We start from the raw sequence: 24,001 nt of genomic DNA, 5'->3' as shown, positions 1-24,001 counted from the left end.
TGGACTATCCAGAAGAGTATAGGGAGAATGTCATATGGTATGATGACACCAAAGTAGAACTGTTTGGTAGAAACAAAACTCGTCGTGTTTGGAGGAGACAGAATGCTGAGTTGCATCCAAAGAACACCATACCTACTGTAAAGCATGGGGGTGGTAACATCATGCTTTGGGGCTGTTTCTCTGCAAAGGACAAGGATGACTGAACCGTGTATATGAAAGAATGAATGGGGCCATGTATCGTGAGATTTTGAGTGCAAACCTCCTTCCGTCAGCAATAGCATTGAAAATGAAATGTGAATGAGTCTTTCAGCTTGATAATGATCCCAAGCACACTGCCAGGGCAATGAAGGAGTGCCTTCGAAAGAAGCATATGAAGGTCCTGGAGTGGCTTAGCGAGTCTCCAGATCTCAACACCATAGAAAACCTTTGGAGGGAGTTGAAAGTCTGTGTTGCCCAGCGACAGACCCACAATATCACTGCTCTAGAGGAGATCTGCATGGAGGAACGCGCCAACATACAACTAACAGTGTGTCAACCTTGTGAAGACATACAGAAAACATTTGACCTCTGTCATTGCCAACAAAGGATGTATAACAAAATATTGAGATGAACTTTTGATAATGACCAAATATTTATTTTCCACCATAATTTGCAAAATAAATCTCGCCAAATCAGACAAGGTGATTTTCTGGATTTGTTTTCTCATTTTGACTCTCATAGTTGTGGTCTACCTATGATGTCAATTACAGGCCTCTCTCATCTTTTTAAGTGGGAAAATTTGCACAATTGGTGGCTGACTAAATACTTTTTTTCCCCTGTACTTATCACTTTTGCTTTATGACATGGTGCTCCATCATGCTGGAAAAAGCATTGTTAATTACCAAATTGTTCCTGGATCATGTTTAAATTTGTACTTGTAGGATGCTTAGATACTATATTTTACACATGGTACTGATCTTAGGCAAATTTGTGCGCAAACTTACTCACTTAGATGAAAAGCAGCCGCGCACATTAATCATTTCAGGTTGATTTATTGATGAACTTAATAGCAAAGCCACAAAAGAAGACTAAAAATCCTCCAAAAATTCAAGAATACAGCTGAAAAGTGGCAGCACCAGTGCTGCCCCTTTTCAGCTGTATTCTTGATTTAATGATGGCATGGAAAGGAAGCATGGTAGTGCTCACCCTTTCTTCTCCAGATAATCATTCTTCCAGTTCTCTGCAGTACAAGTCCTGTACTCCCTAGACTAACATTCCAGAGGAAATGCAGGGAGTGGACTGCAAAGGACTGGGATAAAGTTATTTTCTCTGAGGAAGCCCCCTTCCATCTGTTTGGAACATCTGGAAGAATGCTTGTCCGGAGATGATATGGTGAGTGCTACTATGAGTCATATCAACAGTAAAGGATCCTGAAACCAGTCATATGTGGAGTTACTTTTCATCCAAGATTTGGGCCAGTCACTTACAATTTTGCCTAAAGCCCCCGTCTTACTAAGCGAGGTCGCTAGCGAGATTGCTGCTGAGTCACAAGTTTTGTGACGCAACAGCGACCTCCGTAGCGATCTCGCTATGTGTGACACGTAGCAGCGACCAGGCCCCTGCTGTGAGATCGCTGGTCGTGTCGGAATGGCCTGGACCTTTTTTTGATCGTTGAGGTCCCGCTGGGTAGCACACATCGCTGTGTTTGACACCTTACCAACGACCTCGTTGACGACTCAGACACTGAATCGTCATAATAGCTCCCATGTGACATCGTTGTACAGGTCGCTACAGGTCGCTGGTGAGATGTCAAACAGTGAGATCGCAGCAGCGATCGTTGGGAAGATCTCACTGTTTGACATCTCACCAGCGACCACATAGCGACGCAGCAACGATCCCTGACAGGTCGTATCGTTGTCGGGATCGCTTTAGCGTCGCTAAGTGAGACGGAGCCTTAAGAGCAGTGTCATAAATAAAGATTGTTATATAAACACCCATCAAGGGCAACTATTCACAATGATCTAGGTCTAATTTGGTAGTGATCAATGTTTTCTCCAGCATGATGAAGCACCATGTCACAAGACAAAAGTGATAACTGACTAGATGAGTAAAATGTTGAGATTTTGGATGTGTAGGTAGGAAACTCCCTAGATCTCAATTACATTGAGAACCTGTGGAAAATCCTCTAAAAAGAGGCTGGACAAACAAAAATACAGAAATTTTTATAAACTTCAAGCACTAAATAGGTAAGATTAGGTTGCCAAGAATCAGGATCTGATCCAAAAGCTGATATCCAGAATGCCAGGGCAAATTACAATGGTCTTGTAAAATAAGGGTCAACACCGTAAACACTAAATTCTATATTCTATAACCTTTTGAAATATTTAAAATAGTAGATAATTAATAATAGAAACATCTGACTAAAAGATTGAAAAACAATGAAGCATTAAACATTGTGATAACTGAAATTTGAGTGATTCTCAAAACTTTTGGATGCACCTGTATGTTGCTGTTGAGCATAAGAGAAGATTGACTAAGCCAGAGGTGGACAATGAGTGATATCATCCATTGGAGCATTGTTCAAAGTGTTGAGTTTACATGTTAAAGGTGTTGTCTGGGCACTGGTGTTTCATGACCAAACTGCAGGAAAGGTCATCAATTGCAAATTAGAGGGTATCCAACTCATTGCACCTTCAGCGGTCAGCTGTTTTTTTGCCTCAGCATCAGCCAAATGTGAATAAATTGAATGGAGCTGTTGAGCCAAGCTATATTCACAGTGTGGCATTGTTGCCAGTCAAAGATGCCTCCTGTGGCAACAAAGATGTTGCACCAGGCCAGCTATTTAAAAAAAGAGCCAATCGGGTAAGAGGTGTTACTCACAGCTTATTCCCAGCAGCCAGAGATTTCTGACGTACCCAATGGCCCAGCCATGCAAATTAATTCCCACAAACACTATTCATTACACTTTGACTTAGGCAGCTATGTTCAAATTGTTTACATCTTCCTGCCACCGATGATAATTGGAAGGGGTTGGGACTCGGCCCCCCACCGATCTGTATTGATGTATTGACGCCTACATTGGTTTATGTCACATTGAGTGCTTGCATAAAGCAAATGGCAGGAAAGTGGCAATGTAAACTGTTTGCAAATTCAGAAGATAGCCGTACTTTAGTAATGCCACCTTATGTCTACGAACATCATCAGCAATAATAAGCCACATGAACAAACTGAGGATTATTCATAGATTTTTAAAGGGAAATCTGCACAAAAATCCATCTAAAGTACAGTATAATGCACATAAGTAAGGTTTTAACCAAATTCATAGTAATAATTTGGTATTCATAAATAAAAGATATCAAAGAGGCTGAGGGTGCAAAATCAACTTTGTATATCCCAAAAACCTAAATGAAATGTAACCAAGTATATGTCTGCTGACAATAGCGTAAACCTGTTGCCTTACTTGCAAGCATTGTGCAGACATGGAACTGTAGTGCGATTGCAGACCTTCAGATGAATTCAAGTGCCTGTTTAAAGAGTAGGTTGACTACTTTCAGTTTTGTGCAGAAGGAAGTCGGGATTATTTTTTAGCCTTTGAATGAAAACAATGAATGATGTCAGCATGGTGAGAAACTTAAAATGGTGAAATGTTCTTAAAGTAATATAAGATAATATTAAATGGCTTTAATTAAATAACCACCTTAAATGATAAGTTACCGGTAATAAAGTGGTTAAACAAAGTGCACTTTTGTGGGTATTCAACTAGCAGGGACAATACATATGGTTATGCAGGATGGTGTAACTAATTGTCAGAAACAAATTTTAGGGTTTCTATACCAAGAGACAATCTGATCTTGCTCATAAAGTTTATTCTGGCTTTTTAAAGGTTTTTTTTTTAATTAATTGTCTCCTTTGACTGGATTATATGGAGTGAATGCAATCACAGTGGCAAGTCATCATAGTTGATATGTGCACTGTCACAATTTTCTTTTACATATTTACTTTTCAACATTTCTCATTGTTCAGTATATACATAGGGCATATATGCACTAGGTTTTACTTATTTGCAGAACACGGGAATCTATATGTATAAGCAAGGAAGTAATAATGGCTTAAGCGCTAAGCATTTGAAATATAATTTCTTGCCTAAGCTACAAACGTGCTAGTATAGTTAAAAAAGACTTATCTGCCAGGTTTATCCAATGGCAGGCATCAAAGGGATATGGGAGGGTGTGGTAAACACGAGGGTAAAATAAAATATAATAATTGTTCGAGTTAATAATCAGCCAAGAAACATTCCTAGTAAATTTCAAATCTAATAAATACATAAATGTATTGAAATGTATACATGAAAGTGTTCTCAATTGATATTTTTGCTTTTGTTATATTGTAATTATAGACAAAAATTGTGTGGACCAAATACAATTGAAGTAGAAATATCCCCAATATGGAAGCTTCTATTTAAGGAGGTAAATCAATAAAAAGCACTCTTTTCAAGTACTGTATGTCTCATTTATTAACATATCCTTATAGTCCAGTATATATAATATTGTATTCCACTTACATCACCTACTTAAAAATCTATTTTCCTATGAAAATTTCTTGACTGATGAAAGGCTGACCTTTTTGGCTTCTTTTTAACTGTCCAACTACCTTTACCCATTTATATTGTACCTTTACCCTTGCCCTCCCCCAAACATTAACAACAGGCAACTGTGGATGTAGAAAAATGTCCACAAAAACCTTGTCCTAAATATAAGTGAATGCGTCTTTAGAATCCAACCAATAAATGCTTAGATCCTTCAGCTGCTTCTCTTTGTCTCCAACTGCAAAGCACTGATTCTGGGGCCTCCTGCTGAATGGTGACCCATTCAATTTACCTCTGAGACCTTGGCCCAGTGGGGTCCCTGAGTATTCTTTACCATTAAACAGAGGAGAGATGGATCTCCCAAACGAGTCCCCTTCCTATCTTTCACCATACCACCACTTGGTTTTCCAAAGATCTGATCCAGCCAGCTGCCATAACATACCTCTTGAAACTGAGTAGCCACATTACACTCACATCAAGGCCGAAAAACCACAAACCAATTGCTGAAACTCACATTGAAGGGAGAGAGGTGGTATGCTGCCCCACCAATGGACTGCCCCCACACAGTCCTGGGATCCCTATATACCACAGTTGCCTCCACAAAACAGGCATGACCATGTGTATACCACACCCCATATCTACCCCCCACCCCCAATAACCATGCCCCCTAACCTCATGACAAACGCCGTCTTAGTATCCCTCATATTCTCTGAAACAAAATGGCATTTTATAAAACAACCTCCCCCCGGCTTAGGCATGCCTCCTAGTCATGGGACCCTACATTTTAACCCCTTTGGGTCACAGTCCGAGCCTTACTTTTCTATTGAGTTATAATTGGTTTTCAAGGTTTGTTTCTTCTCAAACTGGAAAGACTATATTCATTGCAATATATTATAATTATATTAATAACCAAACAATGAAAATGAACAGCTTGTAAAATACCGAGATTAGCGATAATGTAACAATTCTGACAATCAGTTTTGTTGAATTGATTATATATTATATAATACCAAAACACTGATAACTCCTCGATCGAAAACACTGATGACACTTTTTTCATGTATGTTTTTAAACAGTGATGTCTGAATGAGGCCTTAGCATGATGTAGCCGAGTTGTGAAGTGATATTATTCATATTTGCAATCATAATGAAAAATAGTAATACAGACAGTAAATTCATATTATACCTGTCATATTAAATAAAGTAAGGTGCAGAGATGCCAATTTTAATTTAGAAATGTGAATGTCCTGGAGTATTATTTTCTATTTCTTTCTTTTTACAGATTTTAAACCCATTTTACTGTTTTGAAATTTACTCACTGAGTACATGGTTTGCCACGGGTTATATTGAATATTCAATGGCTATTTTACTACTGACTATTTTTTCTGTTCTTGCAACAATTTATATGTTGAGAATGGTAAGGGTTTTTTTGTATTACTTTCTTTTTTTAAAATGTAGTAAGATATACGGAAGCAATGAACTATAAAATGTTAAGTATGATCTTGTGTTTTTCTTTATTCTTGTTTGTTTCAGCAATCTGTTAAACTACATCGTATGGTGGAATCCCACAACAATGTTATGGTTTCTATGCTTCAAAAAAATGGAGGTAGGTGTTATTTCTCTCTTTTATGTCTTTTACATTCCTAAATTAATAGAAAAGCATGTCTCAAGAATGAACCCACCAATATTGTCAAGAACAGCTGACAGTATAATGTGTATGTGGCCTCCAGACTCTTCCCTGGACAGATGATGTTGGGGGAGAGAATGATCTGACTTGCTGAACTTCAGGGATTAATACTATTGTTCCTCGTAAAAAAAAGCCACTGCCTGAAGACTCTGATAGTGGCTCTCTCATAGAGAAAACAAGGGCTATTGGCCAAGGCGAGCATTCTTGTGTATTAAGGAATGAAGGAAGATGGCTGGAAGCTGAATGATTGTTCACATACTATTTACTCATCCTCTTAAGGACCCTGTTTTTGTTTTATTCTCCACTTCTCCCAAGAGCCATATTTTGTTTTGTTTTCTGTCAATATAAACATAAGAAGGCTTGTTTTTGTGGAATGGCCTTGTTCATTTTACCATTCAATATTCCAGAGAACTGTAAAAAATTTCCAAGTGCTGTGAAATTGCAAAAAAAAAATCTGCAAATGCTTTTTAGGTTTTGTTTTTGCAATTTTCACTTGTTTTAACCCCTTCAACCTGAAGCTAGTTTACACCTTCCTGACCAGGCCAATTTTTACAATTCTGACCAATGTCAATTTATGAGGTCATAACTCTGGACTGCTTCAGTGGATCCCACTGATTCTGAGTTTGTTTTCTCATGACATATTGTACTTCATGATAGTAGTAAAACTTATTTAATATGACTTGCGTTTATTTGTGGAAAAAACAAAAATTTGGCAAAAGATTAGAAAATTCTGCAATTTTCAAACTTTTAATTTTTATGCCCTTAAATTAGAGAGGCATATTACACAAAATAGTTGATAAATAACATTTCTCACATGTCTACTTTACATAAGCACAATTTTTGAAACAATTTTTTTTTGTTAGGACGTTATAAGGGTTAAGTTGACCAGTGATTTTTCATATTTAGAAGAAAATTTGCAAAACCATTTTTTAAGGACCACCTCACATTGAAGTGACTTTGAGGGGCCTAAATGACAGAAAATATCCCAAATTGACACCATTCTAAAAAACGCACCCCTCAATATACTCAAAACCACAATCATGAAGTTTATTGACTCTTCAGCTGCTTCACAGGAATTTTTGGAATGTGGAAGGAAAAAAATAAACATTTAATTTTGTTTCACAAAAAGATTCCTTTAGACCTATTTTTTTTTTACTTTCTCAAGGCTAGCAGGAGAAAATGGACCATACAATTTGTTGTGCCATTTCTCCTTAGCATGCTGATACCCCATATGTGGAAGAAATCTACTGTTTGGGCACAGGGCACAGCTCGGAAGGGAAGGAGTGCCATTTCACTTTTTGAATGTAAAATTTGCTGGCATAATTAGCGGACGCCATGTCATGTTTGCAGAGCCCCTGATGTGCCTAAACAGTGAAAACCCCCAAAAAGTAACACCATTTTGGAAACTAGACCCCTTTGTAAACTTATCTATATGTGTGTTGAGCACCTTGAACCAACAGGAGCTTCACAGAAGTTTTTAACTGTCACGCTCATGCCCTGACTGGTGGGCGAGAGCTCGGGGGGTTTGTGGCCCCACTGGGCCACAAACCAGACTACCCTGGAAGGGGCGTAACTATGACAGCTGCCTGGGCTTTTACTGGAGTCTCTGATGGTGAGGTCAGGCTTGTGCAGCAGGCAGCTGCCAGGTGCTACTCCAGGGTGGTGTCTGGCTGTTGCTGATCATCCCACTTGGGAGACAGGAACACTAGGACAGGTGTGGGTGACTGGCAGATGAGCACTGCTGAAACAGTATGGATGAGTAGGCAAGCAGGCACAGCAGAGAACACAGGGCTGACTGGTATGGCAGAGACACAGGGCTGGCAGGTATGGCAGAGACACAGGACTGGCAGGTATGGCAGAAACACAGGGCTGGCAGGTACGGCAGAGACACAGGGCTGGCAGGTACGGCAGAGACAAAGGGCAAGTTGGTGTGGTGTATGAAGGAACAGGTAGGGACCTGTTCACACAGGAGATGCAGGTACGGAAACAAGCAGGAAGGAATGGAGTGGGAAGGAACAGGTTGGGACCTATTCACACAGGAAGTGAACCCCAAGGCTGCGGATAGGAATGGTAGAGCAGCAGGAGATGGAGCAGCAACAGAAGCTAAGCAGAGCGGAACCGCAAGGAATGAGGAGAGAAGCTGCAGCAAGAGGTTTCTGCAGCAGCAAATGCTAAGCAGAGCGGAACCGCAAGGAATGTGGAGAGGAGCTGCAGCAAGAGGTCTCTGCAGCAGCAGAAGCAGAGCAGAACGGATCAGAACCACAGGAGTGCGGAGCAGAGGCAAAGCTGCAAGAGAGCGGAGCCCAGGCAAAGTCAGAAGGGTTCAGAGCAGGCAGAGCCACAAGAGTGCGGAGCATAAGCAGACTGAGAACACAAGGAAAGACACAGCAGGGAAGGAAGCCACAGATAAGGAGACAGAGATAAGACTAAGTTAAGACAAGGTAATGGAACAAGACAAGGAACAAGAACAAAGAGACAGGGACCAGGATATACAGCCTCCTGGAGGGCAGACAAACAAGATCAAGGCAAGGCAAGGAGAAAAGCCTCTAGAGAGGGAGTAAACACAGAGCAATGCCTGACAACTCAGAAGCTAAACACTAACTGAGTTTACACATTGCACAGGCCCAGTCCACAGGGTGGAGCTGTCCTAAATACTGGAGGCCTTGCACTGAACAATGCCATAGCCAATTCCACTGGGCCAATCCCATTACTCCTTAACTAAGGCCAACATCCACGGGTGCCTGTGCCGATGCCCGTGTCTTCTACCGACTCTAGGGTGGCAGAATGGGTGTGAAGGCACGTGACATTTGGGACTGCACATAGGATGCCATCCGGGCCTCCATGGAGAGAATGAAAGTTCCCGCTGATGCACACTGGTGCCCCGCTCCGACCTTTGCTCCTGGCAACTTAGTGTGGCTCTCCGCCCATAACATCAGGCTGCGAGTTGAGTCCACTAGGTTTGAGCCTTGCTACATAGGTCCCTTCAGGGTCCTAGAACAGGCTAACCATGTGGTTTATGGTCTGGCTCTTTCTCCACACCTAGGTATTACCGACACCTTTCATGTGTCCTTCCTAAAACCCATTCACATGTCCCGGTTTTCAGAATCATCTGCCAGGACATCAGGTTCTTCTACGGATGATTATGAGGTGAACGTTATTGTTGGGTGCAAGGTGGCACGTGGCAAAAAATACTATTTGGTGGACTGGAAGGATCATGGCCCAGAGGACAGGACCTGGGAATCTGTTGAGCACATTCGGGCTCCTTAGCTCATTGCAACTTTTGAACGAAGAGATGCCCAAGGAGGGTGGCCCTAGGTGGGGGGGTAATGTTAGGTGTCGAGTTCCTGCCGCTGCACAGGGGGAATCTCGCACATGTCCTCTGTGGTCTCCCATTCTTCCCCAGCTGCAGAGGAGCCTGCTCAGCAGAGACATTGCTCCCAGGGTCTTGCTCAAGCTGCTGATGAGCATCTGGTTACTGCTGCCCTCCCAGGTTCAGCTATTGTAACCAGCAGTAATCAGCGGCAAGCAGACGCTCCAGGGACTAAGTCCTGCTTTCGGTCAACTGAGCATGCCCGTGGGATGACCTCTCATTGGGGGTCGGGAGTCACATGTTCAGTTCCTGAAGCGGCCGTGATTGGACCGCCAGGACGGGCCTGGAAGGACTCAGCTATAAAAGGTTCGCATGGCCGCTCGGCCATGCGCTAGTATAAAACCAAAATCATGTATATGTGGATGTGTGTATGGAATCTGATGAAAGCTCCTAATTGAACCCCTTCCCTAGTGTTGTAGAATGAGTGTGGGTGATTGGAGCCAACTAGCGCCAGATTGTGCCATCCAGCACTAGGCACAAGAATACAGCGTCTATTGCAGCATCCGTTAGAGCGGCGCTGTGCGCAATTAGTGTGGTTTCCTGACCCACGTTTAGGGTGGCTAGTGGCATCCACCAGACCAGCGCTGTACACACTTAGTGCGGTAAATCTTTACTTTAGTTTTCTCTCTGTCACCGCAGTTGTGGCACCGAATGCTAGTGGGTCTAGAGGGACTCTAACCTTGTGTTCTTGGGGCAGGGTCCTGTGACCTAAACACTTGCATTCACTCCACGGTATTGTGGCACTGTGACGCAACAGGGTTTGCCTCCTACATACCGGGTGAGGTTAACCATCGTCTGTTCACGTTATACTGCAAATATACTGTCCGTCATTACCTAGCAGCAGGTGTCTTCTCTGCATGGTGAACCCCAGGCTGCGAACCCACCATATATCTTCCTAAATATTATTTGGTGCGTATGGCCAGCCCTATCAGATATGATTCAGATGAAACCCCGAGTGATCCATTCACTATAATGAGACAGCAGAGTTACTCTGGACTCCATCTGGCCTCTGTTCAGCATTGTCTTTAATTTCAGAAGGGCACAAAAATGTGGCCGACGGCACCTTTGTGCAATCTTAAGAAGATGGACACCACCGGATCACAGATCTTTTGGTATCCACAGTGCCTCCATCTGCCTCATTTTAGAGAATCTTATGCCAGAGGTTCTGTCTGAATCACATATTTCAGAGATTTACATGGAAACCCCGATGCAAGCACTCAGAGCAGGGCACAGGATAAATGTGCTCCGAGCCTTACTGCGATCTTTGAGAGGCAGAATGAAAAAAATCAACAGCAGGTGAAGAATTGTTTTTTTTTATTTTTTATGCTGTTCCTTGTGTTGTATAAGTAGCTAAGGCGACTTTATTCTTCATGTCGGTGCAAATACCGGACTTATATTGGTGTTTATGTTTTGTCAGCTGTCACACACAAAAAGACGCTTTTTATTGCAAAAACTAGTTTTCGCTTCACAATATGTGAATAATAATAATAATAATAATTATTACCTCTTAATAACATTCAAGAGGTAAAATTTTCCCATATTTTGGTCGAAAGAATAATGTTACGGCTTGTTTTTTCTGGTAAAAGTTGATCTTTTTATTGGTGCCATTTTTGAGCAAATATACTGGATAGGAAATGTGGATTAGATCCGCGCTGCCGTACTAATGAGGTTCCAGTTGATAGTAGACTTCAAAAAGTGGTTTATTCAACACATTTTAAGGCTCCTATGGCCACCTCTTCAGGAATTACCACATACAACTGCAGCTCCCCAGAGTCCTGGTCGTTGCAGTACTGATGCTCCGCCGCTAAGGGGAGTGATGGTACGTCTGATGGCACTTAAGGAGTTCACCTGACCAGGTATCACAGTCACACTTTACACTTCACATTCTTACCACCAGGGGGAGCAAAATGTTCTATGCATTAGGCCACTCCTCACAATCTGGTAAAACTGGGGGCTGGATAGAAGCTGACTGGGTTGGAACCAGGCAACATCCTGTGGCAGAGGGTGTTGCGGGGGAAGATTCAGGGGGGTCTCTGTCAGGGGTGGGATCCTGACAGTGGCCTAGCGAACAGAACAGAACATTACGGAGCTGCGCCTGCACTCGAATGCGGTGGCATCCTAAGAAAGGAAAAGAAGCGAGGTTTATCGTGGAGAAGTGAGAAACAAGATCACAGCAAAAAGGAGATAAAGCCAGTAGGAGTCGTGCCGTAAAATCGAGGCAACATCCTACTGAGGCGCGTAGCCGGTGGCCGGAACGCCGAGGAAGTATTAGGCTCCAAGCAATACTTCAAACAGCGGCAGGACAGTTAATTTTAGGTTGGCTGTCTCACCTAAATCACCTAAGCAGACATAAGGGGCAATTGTGGGAGAGGGGCAACGCTAGGGTCCCGGAAGAACTCCAGGCCTACCCGTCATACGGGTGCGTCCTATCCATATCATCTGGGGGACGGAGAAGAACATCAGAATAGATACCAGTTGTGAGAGAAGAACATCAGAAACAGACACAACAGTTGTGAGGACTATCCCGTGGTGCTCAGCAGGGAGGTACTACAACACACAGGCGCTAGAAGGTAGGCACTGATTTCCACCTGCAAAGGGAACTCTGGATGTGCCTTCGGACCGGCCGGTCTCAGCCAGCCCTGTTAGCAGTACTCTGGATTGAGGATCCTGAAGCCTTCAGTAAAGAGGTAAAGAGACTGCAACCCTGTGTCCTCGTTATTCATCGCGACCTGCACCACGCACCACCATCACACCTTTCATTGGACGCCCCTTAGCAGGGTCACGGACCGGGTCTAGCCACCATGACGACCCCAGAACTGAGACTGAGAGGCCCGGTACCGAGTACCCCGTGGCCCTGCGTCTGGGGGCGCTCTAACTTGGCGTCACGAACATGATCTACTTAAGCCTGAAGAATCAGGTCATGTGTGCCTTGGAACTGTGTCTGAATTGTGCTTGAACTGTGATTTACTGCAAAGACTGTGGATTGCCACTTGCCACCAAAAGATCCCGCCAAAACCGCCGCCATTGCAGCGCCACGGGGAGCGCAGAGGAAGAAGAAGGGCATGCCATGGGATGAGACTATCAACGTGGCGGCAAAAGAGGCGACCGCCCCCTCCGACTACTGCTGCGAGATGACGACCTGCCAAGAAGCAGAGGAGAACCGCCCCCTAATTTGCAACGGCGGGAACGAGAGGAAGGAGAAGCTATGCCCTCAGAAGATGGAGGGGCAATGTGCATGTGCCACCAAAGATCCTGGAGCAGGGATGGCGACCAGCGAGTCCCAGAGCGACGGCGAAGTGATCCCGGCCTGTCCTCGCCCACCAGAGACGGACCCGAACCCACCGCAGCTGGAGGATCCGGACTTCTCGGAGCTACAGGCGGCGGAGCCGGGCCAGCCTATCCCGAACGCGGAGCCAGCCACTGTGAGGCCACGGAAGTCGGAGCCGGGCGAGAGGGTCACATTGGAGGAACCACAGTCCGGGCTGCAGCCGATTCCAGTGTCCTTGTCAACGGAACAGATCGACATCGGTGGAATCACATCAGACGCAGGTATGGAAAGCGTCCCTGCTCCCCCGACCGATCCTGCTCCCGTGACCGCTCCCCAGCCCGACAATAACCGAGTTTTCACCGCTTAGCTGGTAGTGTTAACCCCAGGCACCATGGAGAAGCTGGTGCCTCTGTTACCAACAACGATGGGGAAACCGCTAGATGTGAGCTCAGAGGGGCTGATCTTCCAGTGGGATACCCCATGGATCGGGCCGGATGGGGCCAGGCAGGAGGGCCTCAGCATTGCTGCGCTCACCTGGGAACAGTATAAGCAATGCTTAATTCTACAATGGCAAAACCAAAAAGAGACAGAACCAAATGACCCACCAAAAGTACAAAGACCAAGGACTGAACACAACAGGAGGAAATCGGTAAGGCAGGGGACTGCACTAGCCTTTCACCCGAAGCGGGGTTGAGGCTCTATACAAGAACCGGGACTGCCGACTAGTGTTGAGTGATACCTTACGATACTCATAGGTATCGGTATCGGATGGTATCGGCCGATATCCGAAATATATCGGATATCGCCGAAACCAATGCAAGTCAATGGGACACAAGTATTGGAAGGTATCCTGGATGGTTCCCAGGGTCTGAAGGAGAGGAAACTCTCCTTCAGGCCCTGGGATACATATTCATGTGTAAAATAAAGAACACAAATAAAAAATAGGGATATATTCACCCTCTGACGCGCCCTGGTAGTAACTGCTGTAACCGGCAGCCTCCGTTCCTAAGAATGAGGAGTTTAGGACCTGCGATGACATCGCGGCATGTGATTGGTCGCGTGACCGCTCATGTGACCGCTCACGCGACCAATCACAAGCCGCGATGTCATCGCAGGTCCTAAACTCCTCATTCTTAGGAACGGAGGCTGCCGGTTACATCAGTAAGGTCCAGGGGCCGCCGGAGGGGTGAGTATATCCATATTTTTTATTTTAATTCTTTATTTTTTACATGAATATGGATCCCAGGGCCTGAAGGAGAGACTCCTCTCCTCCAGACCCTGGGAACCATACACTGGGAACTTCCGATTCCGATTTCCGACATCAGAAAAATATCGGAACTCGGTATCGGAATTCCGATACCGCAAGTATCGGCCGATACCCGATACTTACGGTATCGGAATGCTCAACACTAGGGTTGAGCGAAACGGGTCGAACATTTTCAGAAGTCGCCGACTTTTGGCAAAGTCGGGTTTCATGAAACCCGACCCGACCCCTGTGTGGGGTCGGCCATGAAGTCGGCGATCTTCTGAATCTGGAATCGGAATTCCGATACCGATTCCCGATATGTTTAAGATATCGGGAATTGGTATCGGAATTCATATTTAAGTGTAAAATAAAGAATTAAAATAAAAAATATCGCTATACTCACCCTCTGTTGCGCCCTGGTACTAACCGGGAACCTTCTTTCCTTTGAATCAGCCTTCCAGAGCCTTGCGGTGACGTCACGGTGACGTCGCGGCTTGTGATTGGTCCGCGGCCGCCCATGTGACCGCTCACATGGGCGGCCGTGGACCAATCACAAGCCGCGACGTCACCGTAACGTCACCGAAGGTCCTAGAAGTGCTGATTCTTAGGAAAGAAGGCTGCCGGAAAGAAGCCGAGGGTGAGTATATTCCTATTAGGTATATACTCACCCTCGTACATGCTCTGCTTCTTTCCGGCAGCCTTCTTTCCTAAGAATCAGCCCTTCCAGGACCTTCGGTGACGTCACAGTCACATGGGCTGCCGCGCACCAATCACAAGCCGCCCATGTGACCGTGACGTCACCGAAGGTCCTGGAAGGGCTGATTCTTAGGAAAGAAGGCTGCCGGAAAGAAGCAGAGCATGTACGAGGGTGAGTATATACCTAATAGGAATATACTCACCCTCGGCTTCTTTCCGGCAGCCTTCTTTCCTAAGAATCAGCCCTTCTAGGACCTTCGGTGACGTCACGGTGACGTCGCGGCTTGTGATTGGTCCGCGGCCGCCCATGTGAGCGGTCACATGGGCGGCCGCGGACCAATCACAAGCCGCGACGTCACCGTGACGTCACCGCAAGGCTCTGGAAGGCTGATTCAAAGGAAAGAAGGTTCCCGCTTAGTACCAGGGCCCATCAGAGGGTAAGTATAGCGATATTTTTTATTTTAATTCTTTATTTTACACTTAAATATGGATCCCAGGGCCTGAAGGAGAGTTTCCGCTCCTTCAGACCCTGGGAACCATTGGAAACCCAATGCACTGCATTGGGTTTCGAGTCTCGGCCGACCCCGACCCCGACTTTTTTATAGGATCGGCCGATTTCACTCGACCCGACTTTTGAAAAAGTCGGGTTTCGTGAAACCCGACCCGATCCTATAAAAGTAAAGGTCGCTCAACCCTACTCAACACTACTGCCGACTGAAATCTTCTTTACCAGCTACAATGTGAAAACCCCGTTCTGCAATAGATGTGATAATCAGCTACCATGTAAAGGGGACCAGGTGACCTACCCTCGCCACCGGAGTGCGCAGGGGTGGTGTGCTTGAGACGTCCAACGATGCGAGCCGGCAGTAGCGCCACCTGTTGTCCCGACTACAACTAACCCGGATTTGACCAACACCACTACTGTCACCATGGTGTGTATTATCACCGCTACTGAACTTGCAACCACAGCTGACATTCGAATCCAGACACCGGGTGATCTGACCGTGCCTGGGAGACCAACCAACGAAACCGATTCTGCATCCGCCGAGGACAGAGGACCGCAGCCTTACCGGCCGAAGAGTGTCTGTCACCAGCTGATGCAGTGTAACCTCCTGTAAAGATAAACCTCGGAACCCCGAGAATGTAAATAGTTAACTGTTTGTTTCCCTTCTTTTTGCTGCTAATACCCGACCAGGGTTGTTCTAAAAGGGATCCCTTCGTTTACCCGGGATCCCTATTGTTTTTATTTTTGCTTTTATTTTCCTTTTTGCTTCTTGTTCACCCATGTTATAAAGACTGCTGAATCATGGACGGTGAATGGTTCACAAACTGTAATGTAAATAGTTCGCACCTTCTTAAAGGTGCCCCTTACAGGTTTTACAAAAAGGAGAGCTTTGCGAAGAGACTGTTCCTGAGTACAGCATGGAAGCTCTTGCCTTAACTGGACTTGCAGATAGAGAGAGTCTGCATTACCTCAAAGACACTTGGTTCCCTCTTAAAGGGAAGGTCCACTAGTTGCACTTAAAGTATAATGTTGCCTTAAAGAAAGTAGTTGGTAATAATGTTTTACATAGGAGTAATCTGTAGTTAGCTAGACAGTTATAGAGAATGTTTGATAATGTTGTTAGAGATTGAGGACAGGAAGTAGACCCGTAGGGGTTAGTGAGTGAGTCCTCCTTGGAGCCATAGAGAGATGGCTCAGTGATCCTGTACTAAGAAAAGAGGCAGTAGGCCTGGGCAGATAGACAGGCGGTCCTGCATATGAAAAAAATCAGAGAGTGAAAAGAAAAAATGTTGCACTTAGAAGAGAAAAATAAAGAAAAAGTTAATTTATATTTTAGAAGTTTTATAGTAAGCCTTTAGTGGGTTCAGCTTATAGGCCCTTAACCCCTTCCCGACATGTGACGGTATAGTACGTCACATGTCGGGACCCCCGCTTTGATGTGCGCTCCGGCGGTGAGCGCACATCAAAGTCGGGACATGTCAGCTGTTTTTTACAGCTGACATGTGCGCGCAATAGCGGCGGGTGAAATCGCGATCACCCGCCGCTATTAACTAGTTAAATGCCGCTGTCAAACGCAGACAGCGGCATTTAACTACCGCATCCGGCCGTGCGGCCGGATATGAGCGCATCGCCGACCCCCGTCACATGATCGGGGGTCGGCGATGCTTGTACATTGTAACCATAGAGGTCCTGGAGACCTCTATGGTTACTGATCGCCGGTGGCTGTGAGCGCCACCCTGTGGTCGGCGCTCACAGCACACCTGCATTTTAGCTACATAACAGCGATCTGATGATCGCTGTTATGTAGCAGAGCCGATCGGGCTGTGCCTGCTTCTAGCCTCCCATGGAGGCTATAGAAGCATGGTAAAAGTAAAAAAAAAAGTAAAAAAAAATGTGAAAAAAATAAAAAAAATATAAAAGTTTAAATCACCCCCCTTTTGCCCCAATCAAAATAAATCAATAAAAAAAACCCCAACCTACACATATTTGGTATCGCCGCGTTCAGAATCGCCCGATCTATCAATAAAAAAAAAGCATTAACCTGATCGCTAAACGGCGTAATGAGAAAAAAAATCGAAACGTCAGATTTACGTTTTTTTGGTCGCCACGACATTGCATTAAAATGCAATAACGGGCGATCAAAAGAACGTATCTGCACCAAAATGCTATCATTAAAAATGCCAGCTCGGCATGCAAAAAATAAGCCCTCACCTGACCCCAGATCACGAAAAATGGAGACGCTACGAGTATCGGAAAATGGTGCAATTTTGTTTTGTTTTGTTTTTTGCAAAGTTTGGAATTTTTTTTCACCACTTAGGTGAAAAATAACCTAGTCATGTTAGGTGTCTATGAACTCATACTGACCTGGAGAATCATAATGGCAGGTCAGTTTTAGCATTTAGTGAACCTAGCAAAATAGGCAAGCAAAAAACAAGTGTGGGATTGCACTTTTTTTGCAATTTCACTGCACTTGGAATTTTTTTCCCGTTTTCTAGTACACGACATGGTAAAACCAATGATGTTGTTCAAACGTACAACTCGTCCCGCAAAAAATAAGCCCTCACATGGCCAAATTGACGGAAAAATAAAAAAGTTATGGCTCTGGGAAGGAGGGGAGCAAAAAACGAAAACGGAAAAACGGAAAAAGCTCCGGGGGTGAAGGGGTTAAAGGAAAAGTTACATTATTGTTCAGAATTTGCACTTAGTAGAATACCCGGCTGGGTAATAGAAGTTATTTATAGTATGTTATTTAAAATATTTAACCATGTTTTGTTTGTAATGTTCAAGAGTCCTCACCTCCCATAAAGGGAAGCACTGTTATTATTAATTATTACTTGTTCATTGCATTTCAAAATTTGTATGTCTTTTGCTGACATGTATTGTTGTTTTCTTCCCAGTCTGGGAGTACTGGATTTAACCGGGGGGAGTGCAGCGCCCCAGAGTCCTGGTCGTTGCAGTACTGACGCTCCGCCGCTAAGGGGAGTGATGGTACGTCTGATGGCACTTAAGGAGTTCACCTGACCAGGTATCACAGTCACACTTTACACTTCACATTCTGGCCACCAGGGGGAGCAAAGGGTTCTATGCATTAGGCCACTCCTCACAATCTGGTAAAACTGGGGGCTGGATAGGAAGTTAGTCAGAAGCTGACTGGGTTGGAACCAGGCAACATCCTGTGGCAGAGGGTGTTGCGGGGGAAGATTCAGGGGGGTCTCTGTCAGGGGTGGGATCCTGACAGTGGCCTAGCGAACAGAACAGATTGTTACGGAGCCGCGCCTGCACTCGAATGCGGTGGCATCCTAAGAAAGGAAAAGAAGCGAGGTTTATCGTGGAGAAGTGAGAAACAAGATCGCAGCAAAAAGGAGATAAAGCCAATAGGAGTCGTGCCGTAAGATCGAGGCAACATCCTACTGAGGCGCGTAGCCGGTGGCTGGAATGCCTAGGAAGTATTAGGCTCCAAGCAATACTTCAAACAGCGGCAGGACAGTTAATTTTAGGTTGGCTGTCTCACCTAAATCACCTAAGCAGACATAGGGGGCAATTGTGGGAGAGGGGCGACGCTAGGGTCCCGGAAGAACTCCAGGCCTACCCGTCATACGGGTGCGTCCTATCCATATCAACAGACACAACAGTTGTGAGGACTATCCCGTGGTGCTCAGCAGGGAGGTACTACAACACACAGGCGCTAGAAGGTAGGCACTGATTTCCACCTGCAAAGGGAACTCTGGATGTGCCTTCGGACCGGCCGGTCTCAGCCAGCCCTGTTAACAGTACTCTGGATTGAGGATCCTGAAGCCTTCAGTAAAGAGGTAAAGAGACTGCAACCCTGTGTCCTCGTTATTTATCACGACCTGCACCACGCACCACCATTACACCTTTCATTGGACGCCCCTTAGCAGGGTCACGGACCGGGTCTAGCCACCGTGACGACCCCAGAACTGAGACCGAGAAGCCGAGAGGCCCGGTACCGAGTACCCCGCGGCCCTGTGTCTGGGGGCGCTCCACAACATACAGGGACAGTGTGCATACAATATTTAAATATATGCCTGGTTCAAAAAACAGCGCCAAACGATCAAATGACGTATAATGTCAAAGTTCATAGTAGACAGGCGGTTAACAAATCTTTATCAGCAAAGAAATTATCATATAATCGGTCATATACATTAAAGATTACTCTCTTAGTCACAAATCCATTCTTAATTTACAGGACTTTAAGATGAAAAGAAAAAAAAAGAAAATGAACAAGAAATAAAAAAATACATATGAATGGACTTGAGCTGAAAGAATTTAGTCAAGAACCTGCGAGGCAGAATGTTCAAGCAAGGGAGTAGGCTGTGGAGAGCTCAGGCTACTGAGTCAGACAATAAATCTTCTATGACATATTTGGTGAATAGTGCTTCCTTGTTAGGTTGAAATACCACCTGGAACTATTATTAAAATATTCTTTTTTTTGCTTTATTAAAATGTTATTAAATGATGCAAAATGAATTGTGTGTGTGGATTAATTGTCTGATAGGAATAACACTGTTTTTCTAATTTTTTATTTTTTTTCTTTAACTGATTAAATGTATGACAATTAATCAACACACTGTTAGGTGTCGAGTTCCCGCCTCTGCACAGGGGGAATCTCCAACCATCTCTGCTGCGGTCTCCCATTCTTCTCCAGCTGCAGTGGAGTCTGCTCAGTGGAGACATCGGTCCCTATGTCTTGCTCAGTCTGACTCTGTGCAAAGGGTTACTGCTTCCTTTCCAGCTTCTGCCATTGTAGCCAGCACTGGGCAGCGGCGAGCAGATGTTTTTGGGACTAAGTCCTGCTTTTCCCCTTCTGAGCATGCCCAGGGCAAGATCTCTCATTGGAGATCAAGGATCACATGCTCAGATACTGCAGCAAATCCCATTGGTCCTCTAGGAAGGTCCTGAAGGTGCTCAACTTCTTTGGCAGCCTCCCATTAGTCCTTCTGGGAAGGTCCTGTACTTGCTGCAGCTATAAAAGGTTCGCATGACCACACGGCCATGCGCTACTGTACACTTGTAAACGTTTGTGTGTTATTGTGTGAAAGTCGTTCATTAATTAACCCCTCCCTTGTGTATGACTGCTCGCGTAAGGTGGATGTTTGCTATCTAGCGCCCGACTTAGCCATCAGCACGTGACACACAATACAGCGTCAGATTGCTGTGACTGCCAGTGCGGCGCCGTGCGCTTTCACAGCGCTTTCCTGACCCAAGCCTGGGTGGTTAGTGGCGTCCGCCAGAGTGGCACCGCACGCACTCCCGTGCATCTAAATTATTATTTTGGTTACGCTGACACCCCAGTTGTGGTGTCGAGCGCAAGAGGTCTAGTTGTACTCTAATCCCGAGTCTAGGGGTAGAGTTCTGTGACTCCTTGCTTGCGCTCTTTGTGCGGTACCGCGGCCCTGTGACGCAACAGGGTTCGCTTTCTTCATACTGGGTGAAGTTAACCCGTGTGTGTATCCACATTGTACCGTCATATAGTCCGTCATTACTTAGCAGCAGGTTCCATATCTGCACGGTGGACCCCGGGCTGCGAACGCACCTTACTCTATCTTTCTAATTATTTGGTGCGTTCCGCTAGCCCTAACACACACACAATTTATTTTGAATCATTTAATAACATGTTAATAAAACAATTAATAAAAACATATTTCAACCTAACAAGGAAGCACTATTCACCAAATACGTCCTAGAAGATTTATTGTCTGACTCAGTAGCCTGAGCTCTCCACAGCCGACTCCCTTGCTTGAACATTCTGCCTCGCAGGTTCTTGACTAAATTCTTTCTGCTCAAGTCCATTCATATGTATTTTTTATTTCTTGTTCATTTTCTATTTTTTTCTTTTCATCTCAAAATCCTGTAAATTAAGAATGGATTTGTGACTAAGAGAGTAATCTTTAATGTATATGACCGATTATATGATAATTTCTTTGCTGATAAAGATTTGTTAACCGCCTGTCTCCTATGAACTTTGACATTATATGTCATTTGATTGTTTGGTGCCTTTTTTGAACCCGGCATATATTTAAACATTGTAAGCACACTGTCCTTGTATGTTGTATGTGGTAATTCCTGAAGAAAAGGCCATAGGAGCCTTGAAATGCGTTGAATAAACCACTTTTTTAATTCTACTATCAACTGGAACCTCATTATTACGGCAGCGTGGATCTAATCCACATTTCCTGTCCAGTACATTGCTTCATATGGTCGTTGACCGGCCTGTGGATCTGCGGCAGCCAAAATCTTTACAAGCCTGCTTTCAGTTTCACCAGGTGAGCAACTTTCTTGGTGATTCCTCTTTTCTTTTTGTGAGATAAGACCCTATTTGCCCTTTCTTTTCAAATTTTTGGACAAATGACATTTTTTGATAGCTTTCTATTCTGATTTTTGGGAGGCAGAATTAACAAAAACCAGCAATTCAATATTTTTTTTTTAATAACTTTCTGCGTATGTTAAATTGAAAAGGCAGTTTTATTCTTCAGGTCAGTGCGATTACAGTGATACCCCATTTATATTTTTTTATGTTTTGGTGCTTTTACACAATACAAACTCTTTTAATGAAAAAAGAATTATTTTTGCATGGCTTTATTCTGAGAGCTATAACTTTTTTATTTTTTGGCTGATAGAGCTGTATGGAGGCTTGTTTTTTGCAGGACATGATGTTTTCAGCAGTACCATTTTTATTTACATTCTTCTTTTTAGTGGTATGATGATGAAGCATTGTTTTTTGCCTTGTTTTCTTATATTTTTACGGTGTTCACTGAAGGGGTTAACTAGTGGGACAGTTTTATAGAGCAGGTCATTAAGGAAGCGATACCAAATGTGTACTTTTATTTTTTTTTTTTCATAAATAAATGTATTTATTGCAAAAAAAATATTTGTTTCTTTTTTTTTTCCTTATTTATTTGGGGAGTAAAAAAATATTTTTACACTTTTTAATAATTTTTTTATTTACTTTTTTTTTTTAATTTTCCTCGGATGGGAGATCACTGTATAGTATCAGATCGCTGATCTGATGCTCTGCAATGCTTCTGGCCAGCAGAGTTTCACATCAGCATCTGACAGGCAGGGAAGGTGGCATGTGAGCATTTCAGCAGGCACTCACAAGCCACATTCCCTGCAGGACCTTGAAGGACCCGGCCAGCATCCATCTTGGGGCCGGGGGTCTCCATGGAGACCATCAGAACTATATGATCGCATCTCGATGCTAGCATCAATCGTGAGCGTTGCTGCGGGTTGTCAGCTCTCACACAGAGCTGACACCTGCACCTGATCGCCGCGGTACTCAGCGTGAAGCCGAGCGATCGCTGCGCCGTACATATACTGTTGTTTGCAGGAACGCAGCTCCCACAAAGCAGTATGCGTACTGTGCATATCGAGAAGAGGTTAAATATGAATCTCCATTTTAGGGAAGATATGACAATTTGATTACTTCACTGCATTTTTTTTTGCAGCCACAAGAAAAACACAATTTTGGTGTTTTCATTCTTTTTTTTTTATTATGGCTTTTAAAGATAAAATTAATTAATTTTATATTTTGATAAACTGGAATACTTCAAACATGAAACCACATATGTATGTATTTTTGTTTATTTTAATGCAGAAAAAAGAGTGATTGGAACTTTTGTATTTTTATATTCCTTAGGGAATTTGAACTTGCAATTATCTGATCACCTGCACTATATACTGAATTACCATAGTTTTGAAGTATATAATATAAATCATGGTATCCAGTGGCACTCAGGGACACGTTTTCATAGGAGTGCAATCATGACAATCACAAGGACTTTCAGCAGTCCTCCAATTGTCATGGCAACACATCAGCATGCCACAATCGCACTGCATGGGCCCGATGGGATTGTGGAGCAGCCCACCCCGTAGGGTATGTTTCCACGGTCAGGAAACGCTGCTTGTTTGACGCTGCGCAGAGCTGCAGCGTCAAACAAGCAGCGTCCAGATGTTCCAACATAGTGGAGGGGATTTTATGAAATCCCGTCTCCACTATGCGTGGAAACCCGCACGCGGCGGCCCTGCGACTCCGGACATGCTGCGCGTCTTTTCAGATCGCAGCATGTCCGTACACCTTGCGGGGACGCAGCGTCCCCGCAAGGCATATCACAGGGCCCTATCTGACAGAGCGATCATCCCGGATGTGAAGAGTTAACACATCCGGCATGATCGCGTCCCAGAAAGGGGGCGGGGCTTAGCGCCGAGCGGCTTCGCCGCTGCGGCGATACCGCCGGCCATCCTGAACGTGGAGACATAGCCTTAGTTTGTGAGTGTGAAATGCCACTGCCAGAGATTAATGGAGGCATTTAAGTGGTTAATAGCAGCAGGCCGAGCCTGGTTGCTTATTATAGCCATTATTTGAGCTCAGAGTCTGAAGAAATGACATGTGACTTAATAATATGTCATATGCTTGGAAGGTGCTTGGAAGGTGCTAATGTATATTGGAGCCTTTAATCTTTAGTTGATAAATTATTCCATAATATGGTGAAGTCATTTCCTGCTGCTGATTTTTCATCCTAATACAAGGCACAATAAATCTAACTACTTGCATTATTATGTTAAACCATATCATCCTCTCAACATGAAAACCAGTCTTTCTAGAGTGAAAGAATAGCAAATAGTTTGTGCTTTTATAATGAAATTA

General features: G+C 44.3%; 1 protein-coding gene across 1 annotated transcript in view; it reads left to right on the top strand.

Moving 5' to 3' along the window:
• Nucleotides 1-24,001, top strand: part of LOC143808068 (putative cation-transporting ATPase 13A5) — a 642,074-nt gene that overhangs the window by 46,772 nt on the left and 571,301 nt on the right. The window contains exons 6-8 of the mRNA XM_077290325.1: nucleotides 4,376-4,445; nucleotides 5,847-5,981; nucleotides 6,098-6,170. Of these exons, the coding sequence (XP_077146440.1) occupies nucleotides 4,376-4,445; nucleotides 5,847-5,981; nucleotides 6,098-6,170 (278 nt within the window). The remainder of the gene's footprint in view (nucleotides 1-4,375; nucleotides 4,446-5,846; nucleotides 5,982-6,097; nucleotides 6,171-24,001) is intronic.

Source organism: Ranitomeya variabilis, chromosome 2 (genome assembly GCF_051348905.1).
Source record: "Ranitomeya variabilis isolate aRanVar5 chromosome 2, aRanVar5.hap1, whole genome shotgun sequence".
NCBI classification, from domain to species: domain Eukaryota; kingdom Metazoa; phylum Chordata; class Amphibia; order Anura; family Dendrobatidae; genus Ranitomeya; species Ranitomeya variabilis.
This window is presented reverse-complemented; position numbering and strand designations above follow the sequence as displayed.